At 42.5% G+C, this 11,031-nt stretch overlaps 2 protein-coding genes and 1 long non-coding RNA gene across 6 annotated transcripts; 2 read left to right on the plus strand and 1 right to left on the minus strand.

The window, feature by feature from the left end:
• On the plus strand, positions 4,286 to 5,383 carry LOC8067251. The gene is made up of 2 exons (XM_021445660.1): positions 4,286 to 4,761; positions 4,877 to 5,383. Exons 1-2 carry the CDS (start codon positions 4,467 to 4,469, stop codon positions 5,161 to 5,163), a joined length of 582 nt encoding a protein of 193 aa, XP_021301335.1. The 5' UTR covers positions 4,286 to 4,466; the 3' UTR covers positions 5,164 to 5,383.
• On the minus strand, positions 5,355 to 7,972 carry LOC110429565. 4 transcript variants are annotated; one of them, XR_002446649.1, is made up of 2 exons: positions 7,452 to 7,972; positions 5,355 to 5,643 (listed from the first exon to the last, which is right to left on the minus strand). XR_002446649.1 is itself a non-coding variant. In XM_021445662.1 (2 exons), the coding sequence occupies exons 1-2, from the start codon at positions 7,823 to 7,825 to the stop codon at positions 5,499 to 5,501; spliced, it is 432 nt and encodes a 143-aa protein (XP_021301337.1). In that variant the 5' UTR covers positions 7,826 to 7,967; the 3' UTR covers positions 5,355 to 5,498. The 4 variants fall into 4 exon arrangements, 2 of the variants coding, with proteins under 2 accessions (XP_021301337.1, XP_021301336.1); XR_002446650.1 differs by lacking the exon at positions 7,452 to 7,972 and adding an exon at positions 6,042 to 6,384; XM_021445662.1 differs by having other exon boundaries at positions 5,355 to 5,556; positions 7,452 to 7,967.
• LOC110429566 lies at positions 8,055 to 10,742 on the plus strand. Its single transcript, XR_002446651.1, has 2 exons — positions 8,055 to 8,383; positions 10,308 to 10,742. It is a non-coding gene; the product is annotated as an uncharacterized LOC110429566 (long non-coding RNA).

Below are 11,031 nucleotides of genomic sequence, written 5' to 3' on the forward strand. Positions count from 1 at the left end.
CTGGAGCTGCCCTTAGGACTTGTTGCTTGGTACTCTCATCATCCTAAATTATAAGTTATTATAAGAATTTCGGAAAGTTAAAGTATCTCAAGTTTAATCAAAATTATATAATAATATAGTACCATTTATAAAACTAACTAAGTATTATTAGGTTTTTTATTAGTTATATTTTTATAGTAATATTATTTGATGTCATAATTTTTTCTATAATATTGGTCAAATTTGAAATGCTTTAACTCTCCAAAATTATTGAAATGACTTATAAATTGAAATGCAGGGAGTAGATAATAGTAGCGATATTTGCAGCCGAACACAATAATAGTTGCTTTTGTCAGCAAACTATTGGGTTCAGCACAAAGTCTATTTCGTTGTGCGATTCATGTGTGATGCTTAAAAAATCGTGTTTTCTTACTATTATATTGTCATTTGTCAACTTTGAGATAGTGTGTGTGTGTGTTTTTTTTTTCCAGTTTCGGGATCGGGAGAGTAGTCCACATGCAAATGCAAATGCGTTTAGTCAGAGCAGTGAGATTGGCACGGGCCGCCTGCATCTGAATCCACACACACTAAGCCCTCAGAAGCATCTAGTGGACTTTCCGTGGTTGGTCTTTTGTGCTCGATTCCAGAAATGAGCTTTCCACGATATTTGATCGGCAGTGACGACCGTCTTATTTGATTGGTTATTGGTTATACTGTTTTGTTGTGTGAAAAAAGTATTATTAAATAATTAATAAATTTAACATGTAAGGTCAAACGAATAAGACGTAACAGGACACCGTCCATGCCACACGTTGACTGACACGATGTGATGTGTGTACGGCCTGCACAAAACCGTTTGTTTTTGTTTTGTTTTGGTCCCTGCTGCCTTCCAAGTTCTTTATACGTAAAGGCAAGCAGGCAAACCGTATATATACTCTTTCTTCTACAAAACCGCCGCAGGCATGCATGCATGTGTGACTTTTTGAGCCTGCGAGGCAGATACGTACCGCTAGGAGCTGCCATTATCACGTTGTCATGTTCTCATTCCATTAGACAACTTCGAGAGCTCAACGATAGGTTCGAAAGATGTAAACACACAGATTGGTTTCTTAGTATGGCATCATTTGATCCTGTCAGCATACAACGTTTAGTTTATTGGCACATTCCCTGATCACGATTGGAAGAAAGTATGTAAAGCTAAGGTTGAACCAGCAAAATATAGATTTTTCTGCCGGTTGTTACTCCAACGAAAGACTTCAGACAAGATCATACGGCGAGGTGGCAGACCCTATCTGCAAGCTATGCACAACAGAAACTGAATCACCGAAGCATCTGGTGCCCGAGTGCACACCTTTTCACAAATGGTCTGGTCATTGCTAGCCCAGAAGTTTCATCTTCCAATAATCAACCAGAGCATGTCGACCACACAGATCAAGACATGGTGGTCTGTCATGGTTGGACCAGATCAAAGAACGACAACCACAAACCGCGCCCAGGTGATCATCTATGCTATCTGAAACCTATATATGGAAGGAGCGCTGTAGGAGAGTCTTCGACAACAAAACACAAACACCAACACAGGTAGCAAGTTTAATCCAGCAAGACATTTTGCTATATGCCATGGGCATGGCGCATGAGTCAGAACATGTAAATAGCTAGTATGTAACATAGTGAGAGTTTTCAGACTGCAATTGCAGTGCAGTTTTTCTTACTTTCTAGATTACTGTTGTTTTTGGCTGGATTGTATTACCAGCATGTAAACCTGTTTGTACCTTTTTCTTTCATCTCTACTTAATGCAAAGGCAGAGCACTTGCCTTTCATGCTAAAAAAAATATGACAAAAACCAATCTGGTTAAGCTTGCTCAATTTGTCGTCCTAATGATTTGTCAACAGGAGAGTTTGTTCAAAAAGATAGTGTGCAGTGCCTGTGCTTGTCAACTTGAGCTCTTTATTACTGATGTGCGTGGAGATAAAAATTTAGAAAAGTGAAGACTTGCTGAGCTTTTCTTTTGCTTAGCTTGTTGAAACAAAAAAGCACACCAAATATGATACTATGGGTCTGTTTGGTTTCCTGGTTTATTTCTAGCTTGGCCATGAAACCAAATAGGCCCTATGTGTAGGCTTCATAAGTTGGTGCTAGTACTTCCTGTACCAACGGCTAGCGTAGAGAGTGTTTTCAATAGTGAATTTTGTAAAGAATAAGTCGAGAAATAGGATGTGAGATCAATACTTGAATGATTGACGGGTTAGTGAAGGTTTTTTTAGAAAGAATCAGGCAGGAGAAGCTATTGATTTGATTATAATAAAAAGAAAAGCATAAATTAGGCGTTACAACAAATTAAGAAATGAAAATAGACAACAAAGCTAAACTAACACATGTAAGCAACTATCTCAAACTATCGACAACGATCGATTGTACCGAGACCTCAACACACGCTGCACAATACCGTCGTAATGCTCCACTCAAAAGCAAAGCAACAAGAACAATAGATAGCTAGGCCACTACCCCAGTCCATATCTTTCCTTGCGGCGTGGATAACAAATAAGCCTTCATGTCGACATGCCATCGTTAGCGAATGATGTCCCACACTAAGCTAGCCATTGTCATGCAAGCTGATCTCGACTGCCGTAAGCCACTAACGACACTCACAATACAGACTCTATTATAGAGTCTAAAATTATTTATTATCTCGAACAATATGGACTTAGAGTCTAAATAAGACTTAGTGTCGTCATCGTGGCATCGCCTTCGCTTGCGCCACTTGGTGATGTTGTCCTACACTAGACTAATCCATGCTATGCAGGGCTAGCTGCCGCAGTGTCCTACCAGGCTGATACATGTGTAGCTTCCCCTAGACATTGCGACTTTATCCTCCAGACCACCTCATTGTAGGAAGCAGAAGATAATCATTGGGTCCTCCAGTTGCCGTTAAACAACTTTCTTGCGACGTGACAACCATCACTATGTGGGAGTGGGACACTTTCGCTGACCACCTCCTCGGCTCCTCCCGCACTAGTTTTCTTGCCAACTTCGCAGTCACAACTGGCACACGTCCTGCCAAACTGCAGCTGTCCAATTGCCAAACATAAGCCTTGCACCCCATCATTGCGCCAACACAATCTTCAGGCCACTTTGGCCACACAGGCACCTCAAATGCTTGACCGAGTCTCCCTACTACAATATACTAAAATTATTTATCTCCTATTTGTCCTATTAAATATTCTTATGCATTGCAATTGGGAAAATGTCACAAGATAATATGTATTGACATCGACATTCTGCATGCTATGAACCTTCTCATGAATAGAATTTTGCTTTATTAAAAGGGCAATATTCCAATATTGTTCCAAATTTTTATCTTGTTTTGTATTTTAACATAGAGTTAGCACCGACACATTACTAGTAGAAGTAGGGATACTAAGGATTAGGGGGGGGGGGGGGATGTGGTCTAAGGTAGACCCAAGGCGCGAGGTGAGTGTGGAGTTGGCGAAGTTGCTGACAAACACAGTGTTGGTGAATGCGCGGTCCAGACGAGCGAGGGTGGTAGAGGCACGTTTGTTGGACCAGGTTAAGAGACGGTCCAACAGAGCCAACTCAGTGAGGGTAGGGGCCTTGATTGTATTGTTGAATTTGATTGCCAACGCGTCGGGTGAAGTTATTGGTGTTTTTGTCAAATGGGGATGTTGAGGCTGAAGTAGTCATTGCGAGGATCGGATCAGTGTCCCAGTGGTCGGAGGGGACATAGATAGGGGGGTTGTGACCATGAGGCTGTGAGCGATTTTGAGGTGATCAACGCGCAAATCATGGTGGGGTTCCAAGTCGTGCGAGATACCCCTAGAGCTATCAGCTAGGAGAAGTCGTACTCGCCAAGGTAGGAAGGAAGGAGGCACGCTTAGGTTCAACTCATGTAATAAGCAAACTATATAAGTAGTGCCGAAAGCTTTTGGTCTAAAAATATGTCTGTTGCATACCTTTTTTTATTTTAAAGCGAACAAACCTTTGAACGATTCAGTTCGTTGATGAAACGTGACGTGGTAGTAGGAAAATTTTACTAGACTGTTGTAGGACTCTATACTCTGTTTTAAGGAGTTTTTTTTATTTATACAGTATAATATAAAATAGCTAAATCATAAAACTTGTCTAAGAAGGTTTTTGGGCCTTATTTAGTTTCCAAAAAATTTCAAGATTCCTCGTCACATCGAATTTTACGATGAGTATTAAATTTAGACGAAAACAAAAACTAATTACACAATTTGACTGTAAATCGCGAGATGAATCTTTTGACCCTAATTAGTCTATGATTGGACAATATTTGTCATAAACAAACGAAAGTGTTACAGTACCTAAAATCCAAAATTTTTGCCAACTAAACAAGGCATTTGTTTTTGAGAATCTTCTGGCTCTTGAATAGGACGGCCCGCAAAGAAAAAGCCCATTCGCAGGACCACGCTTTCGGGCACTTGCCGTTCCTTTCCTAATTCCTACATGGCAGCTGCGGCCGCCGCCATCCGCGCGGTCACCGCCGTAGCTGGCCTCTCGGCGGCAGCTCGTCATGTGGCTTCTGGTCTCCGCCAATCTGCTCGGCGTGGCTTCGTCGGCGACACCGCCGCCTTTACGCGGCGGCCGCTGCTGCCACACCACGCCACATCGGGCGCACACATCCTCCGGCGCGGCCTCGCTGTTGTCCCCGGCGAAGGCGATGATCACTCTGTCGGAGTCGGAGTCGAGGTCTCCCCGGTCGCCCCCGATCCTTTTGACCCTTGCGACCCTGAATCTCCTGGTAAAAACCTAATCCATCTTCAATCCCTTTCAGTCTAATCCAATCTAATCTCTCGCAAGTTACACACATTTTTTTTCCCTTTTTGCTTGCTTGGAATTGGAATTGGAATCGATAGACGATCCGGAAACCTGCTTCGCATACGACGACGTGGACCTGGAGTCGGAAGAAACCATGTGGGCGATGTACGAGCGGTGGTGCGTCTTCCACGGCGTGAAGCGCGACCGCGACGACATGCTCCGGCGCTTCTCTCTTTTCAAGGACAGGGCGCGCAGCATCCACGAGTTCAACAAGTCTGGTAAGCCTTGGACCCAGGGACTCAACAAATTTGGTGATCAGACGCCAGAGGAGCGCTCCAAATTGTTTCCGCCACGTTTCTCGAGGCCTTCAAGTCATCAAGCTTAATTGAGCGAGGGATACTATTGACTCATCATCTGATCATCATGGATCGGCTGCTTCAGGTCCAGCCAGCTCGGCATCCGTTAAGTAATAATGTTATTAATGTTTGTGTGGATGAAATGAAATCCGTACGTGCAATGCTTTGTATGGATGAACAAAATGTCTACAAGAATTTGTTTGATTATTTGGATGAATAATTATGTTCTCTGCAGATTTTCCCATTCAATATATTATGCCAGAACCTTTTTTTTATTGTTGATATACATGATGTAGTTACTATACTACAAATACTATTACTCTTTGGTGCATCTGTTTGTGCAGCTGACAGAATGCAGAAACTCTCATACTACTTTCTTCACCCTCAAGATCTTATAGCTGCACTTCGCCTCCCAAGACGCCCTTCAATGGAGAGAACTATTGATTGTTATATAAGGAATAAGGAATGAGGTGACAATGGATCAACCCTTTCAATGAAGATCTTGTACCCTGAATGAGGTAAGTCTATTAATTAGGACATTGATGCAGGCGTAGTATACTGGCTAGCCATCTCCATAAAAATACATTATATATTCTCTATTATCTTAACTAGCAAAAATACCCGTGCGTTGCAACGGGAGAAAAATAACTATCAAATTTGTATTTATATCTTTATTACCTAATTGTATATATATCTATACCTAAAGAGGTAAAATTTTAGACTTTTTTTTCGTCCATCTATTTTTTTGTCTGTCCTTCTCTAACTACCGAATGATGGAGAGTTTCTTTTATCTGGACTTATATATATAACTTGTGCTCATACGAATTAGAATAACTTGCGTTTAAACCAATATGGAGTGGAAGTCCTAATATAGGTGAGATGAGACCCACACACTTCACGCGCGTACCTCCACTTCTCGCAGGCGCCGTACGATGTCATTGTGCCGACAGCGAGCTCGGTAGCTACCTCCGGTGGCACAGGCGAGGACTTCGACGAGTCGAACATCTAGGGCGCGTTCGAGCCTCCTGAGTCGGTCAGGGCGGGCCAGTTTCTAGCCGCGCGGAAAGCGTTGCCAATGAAGCTGGCGCCGGACGGTGCACGGGTCGCTGCCGGTGAAAATCTCGGATTGGTCCAAGATCCTAGGCAGCGACTACCGACCTAGCTACCACTATGGCGCAGGAGGCGCCGGGGAGTGGTCGGAGCTCGACGGCGATGAGAACAGACCATCGGGTAAAAAAAAGAAATTAGACAACGACATATATAACAACACTATATGGAGATGGAGACAGTTAAAAAAAAGGCTGACGTGGGTGGCGGACAGAAAAGCAGGTGAACTGATATTTTCACAATTAAATATTAAAAAAAAGATAAAAGGATAGATATATAATATATGCAAAAAAAAACCATGCCTCAGCCTGTCCGTCGCCTACCCCACGTGTGGCCCTCCATCTCCCCCGACGCTCTGTCTCCAGCACCTGTGCCCACCCCGCTCGCAACTCTCCATCTCCCCCGATACTCCCTATGCCCGACGCTCCTCTCCTCTCTCCCAGCAACAAACCCCAAGGCGGACCGGCCTGGCGGTGAGGCGGCGGCGCGGCGGACGGGGCTAGGGTTTCATGGCCGCTGTTGCGCTGATTGCACCCTAGGTCTCCGTCTTCCCCGGTGAGCACGCTCGGCCTCCGCAACGGGCGAGCTCCTTGGCGGTAGGTGAGTTGGGCCTCCTACTCGCTTCCCTCCATGTACTCCTCCGCTGCCTCCTGTCGCCATGCCAGCGGCAGCCTGCAGTCCGGCACCCAGGCCAGCAGATCAGGGCCTCTGCACAACGGATCAAATTGTTTGTCATCAGGTTCTCCGCTCAGAGACGGAGACGGAGGTAGATTTGGACTTCGATTGAATTGGCTGCATTTGATTTCGTGTCTGATTTGAAAGTGATTTCGTGTTTGATTTGGAAGAGGAGATTTCTTTCCAGTCTATGTTGCGTCCGAACTCCGAAGTAATCCGATCTTCACCACCGAGGCCCGGCGGACTGGTGGCAGAAGAAATCTATAGGCAGACTGAAATTTTGGCTCTTTATAGATAGGTATAGATGTAGAGAATTATCTATCCTTATATATATATATATATATATATATATATATATATATATATATATATTATATTATATTATATATATCTATCCCTAATAATAAAGAGGCAAAATTTCAGCCAAAATTTTCGTCTGGACTAATTTTCGTCTGGCCTATCCCCTGGACCGGATTCAAACTGGACTCGCTCACATCTCGTATCCCAGATAGAATAGAAATCCAAATCATACTACCTCTTCTCCTCGGGCGCGCAGGAGCAGGGCCGGCCGCTGGATCTCTTGGCTCCGATCCAGATTTCCTGATGGGGTAGATGCTGGATTCCTGGCCCCGGAACCCATCGAAGCCTCGCCCTAGCCAGTGGGGAGAGGAGAGATGCCGAGTGGGGAAACAGGCCGAAGAGGAGAAGGGTGGTAGAATCATGTGAGGAGCTCCACTGGATTAGAAGAGGAGGAAGAATCATGGCGGAGGCGACGACGCGGTGAGCTCGGCGAGGAGGCACGGAGGGCAGGAGCAAGCAGCGCCGGGTGGAGGAGGAAGAAGAAGAAGCGGTTGTGGCGACAGGGAAGGGCGTGCCCGAGGAGGGCAGGAGCACAACCGTAGTTGCCATTGGAGTGGCGGTCGGAGCCGAGCAACGTGGGCGCCAGGCGTGGCTTTATGCCATGGATGAGGAAGACGGTTGCAGGATAAGGCGTCGGATGTGGACTGTGGTGCTAGCCAATTCAGTGGTTATGGGCTGGGCCTTCATTAGCCGCGTACTATGGATTTAGGCCCATTGAAGAGACAGATATACCTAATAAAAAATGTAGAGAATTATATATTTATATATATATATAAAATGTCTACAAGAATTTGTTTGATTATTTGGATGAATAATTATGTTCTCTGCAGATTTTCCCATTCAATATATTATGCCAGAACCTTTTTTTTATTTTTGATATACATGATGTAGTTACTATACTACAAATACTATTACTCTTTAGTGCATCTGTTTGTGCAGCTGACAGAATGCAGAAACTCTCATACTACTTTCTTCACCCTCAAGAGCTTGTAGCTGCACTTGGCCTCCCAAGAGGCCCCTTCAATGGAGACTACTATTGTTATATAAGGAATAAGGAACGAGGTGATGGATCAACCCTTTCAATGAAGATCTTGTACCCTGAATGAGGTAAGTCCATGAATGGAGACTGCCATTGATGCAGGCGTAGTATACTGACTAGCCATATCCATAAAAATACATTATATATTCTCTATTATCTTAAATGTAGAGAATCTAGCTGTTCCAATCTTGTGTTACCAGTCGATATAAAACTTCAGAAACTAATAATAATAGTTAAATGTCAAAAAAGTTTACCTTAGGCCAAACCTGTATGTGTGGACTAGTACTAGTTGGATCGACCCATTACATTCATCAGACCAAATGAAAATAGAGAAGCGATATGTCGACGGACTACCTCATCCAACAAACCAAAAACCCAAAGTCCCTTCCATAACTATAACCCATTTTAACATTTTCTAAGTGTTTTTTTATTGGTTGATGGCTATTGTTCTTGTCTCATCAAAAGAGTAAAGTCCGATCACTCCTCTGAACTAGTCACTAAGCTAGAAAAAATTCGGCGAGCTTCAATACTGGACAACAAACACACCTTAATTTTCAAAACTGGTCAAAATGCCTCTTGACCATTTCAAAGTGGCTTTTTAAATGTTTTTTCTGATATTGCAGTAATGCAGTGGGCCCACCTATCAGATGGTTTCTTTCTTTCGCTTATACTTTTATTATTAAAAAATATATCTGTTTTGTATGAAATCGTATGGAACACAGACTTTATATAAAAAAATTATGGAGATTGATTTCTACAACTTTGCTATGAAAGTTTGTATTCATGAAAAGGTTGATGGTGAAATATGTACAATGTTGATATAAAGTTCGTATTGGTACGTCTTCATATGAAAGTTATACTTTTTTATATAAGAGTGACAATCCGATAGGTGGGCTTCATTGCGACGTTTTCAAAACAGCTTTAAATTGATCAAGAGGGATATTTTGTCGTCCAGTTTGAAATTTAATGTGTGTTTGTTATCCGACATTGGCCTGTTCGGTTGGCTGGAAAAACGGTCGATGCTAATTTATTTTAAGAGAAAAATATTATTATTTTATTGAAACAGTATGGTTGATAAATTCAAGCTTTGTATAATTTACTTGCTAAATTAGTGACTTTTAATAAGTTAATAAAATAAGTAACAACCTTAATTTGTTTTTCCCTCTAATAGTTTGCTATACCAGCTTTCTTTTTAGATAAAGGAATATCCATTCTAACCTGCACATTCACTAGTGAATGCTTACAGCTTAAGCATTACAAAAGTTGGGACACAACCCAGAATCCGCTAAGCGGCAAACAAGATAAAAACTTGGACCCTAACACATGAGGGCAACCTAACCGTGACAAAGTCCAGAGCTCGGCTAAAGCGAGCAAACTGACCACAAATCTAAACCTTACACATGAAGACACTCGAACCGGGCAAACACAACAGAGATCTGTTGCCTTACATATATAGGAAGGAAATCAAAACAGGTACAGCCCAAGGCACAGACCAAAACAAAAGAAGGATTCTACACTCCTATTCTCTTATAATGTTTCCAGAAACTAAAGAGTTGTAGTGCTGCTCCTTCTAGATATCTGCAGCCATAATTCAAATTTTTTTCTCTCTTTCTCTTTAGATAGCAGAGACCAATGCCTGATCCAGAAAGTCCCCTGAAAATCACCTGCAAATAAGAATTAGCAACCAAATTTTGAAAAACCGCATCATTTCTATTTAGCTATAAAACCCAACAAAAAGCTGCTATCCCCACTAGCATTTGATTTCTTAGCCTTGGAGCAAAACCCCTTATCCAAGATCCAAACACGTGGGACGTACACTTTGGTGGTTTCATACTAAAAGTTATAAATAATGCCTTCCAAGAAATCTAGCCACCCGGCATTCAAAGAAGAGGTGTTGGATACTTTCATCGAGACTACGAGCTTTCTTAAAAAAACAAAACAGGATACACAAACCATCATCCCCATTGCTGCTCATGGTGGTCTGATCTGCAGGGCCGCCTATGGCGGTCTGGCATGGACTCGTCTGCACATCTACAGCGGTGATAGCCAAGTCTCGCACGACGACGGTGGTGGCGGCGTGGAGGATGCTGCAGTGCGGAAGCCGCGGGTGCATGGTGCAGCAGCGGCACGGAGGCAGTTTTGAGAATGGTGCTAAGGCTTCACACACAGCATCGGTGCGGTGGCCGTTCGTGGGTGGCATTGAAGCAATTTTTAGTAGTCTGTTAGCTAATGCTAAGGTAGAGAAATGAGAGGAGAGAGAAGAGAAGTATACTGTTAGTTTACAACCGGCTTAGATATAAGAATCAATAGACTTTATGAGAGAGATAGGTGAGTTATGTACATACTCTCTCCATACTCTAGGAAGTTGTTTTGGACAAAGTTCGGGTCAAACATTGGAAATATAAATCATGAATAACTTTTAAGTTATTGAGTTTAAAAATATGAAAACCATATAAATAGATTTATCTTGAAAAATACTTTCATAAAAATATACATATACCACTATTTGATAAATATTTTTTTTATAAAAAATAAAGAGTTAAAGTTAAGCTTTGGAGACCGTATCGTTGTCCTAAACGACTTTTTTTATAGGTATGGAGGAAGTAGTGAAAAGCTAACTACTATGGATTGGCTAAGAGCATAGTAATGGGAACAAGAATTTGAGGTGTAATTTTACAACGTGGGAAAAACATTTGCATTTCTAGAGTATAGATGT

The sequence above is a fragment of the Sorghum bicolor genome, chromosome 8, assembly GCF_000003195.3.
Source record: "Sorghum bicolor cultivar BTx623 chromosome 8, Sorghum_bicolor_NCBIv3, whole genome shotgun sequence".
In the NCBI taxonomy this organism is placed as follows: Eukaryota; Viridiplantae; Streptophyta; class Magnoliopsida; order Poales; family Poaceae; genus Sorghum; species Sorghum bicolor.

Bases quoted from the DNA above. Each gene is read 5' to 3' on its own strand.
- LOC8067251 (XM_021445660.1), top strand. From the start codon at position 4,467: ATGGCAGCTGCGGCCGCCGCCATCCGCGCGGTCACCGCCGTAGCTGGC. The intron at 4,762-4,876 runs GTAAAAACCTAA...TGGAATCGATAG, and splicing joins TTGCGACCCTGAATCTCCTG to ACGATCCGGAAACCTGCTTC.
- LOC110429565 (XM_021445661.1), bottom strand. From the start codon at position 7,825: ATGGCAACTACGGTTGTGCTCCTGCCCTCCTCGGGCACGCCCTTCCCT. The intron at 6,950-7,451 runs GTAGTATGATTT...TCCGTTGTGCAG, and splicing joins TGCGCGCCCGAGGAGAAGAG to AGGCCCTGATCTGCTGGCCT.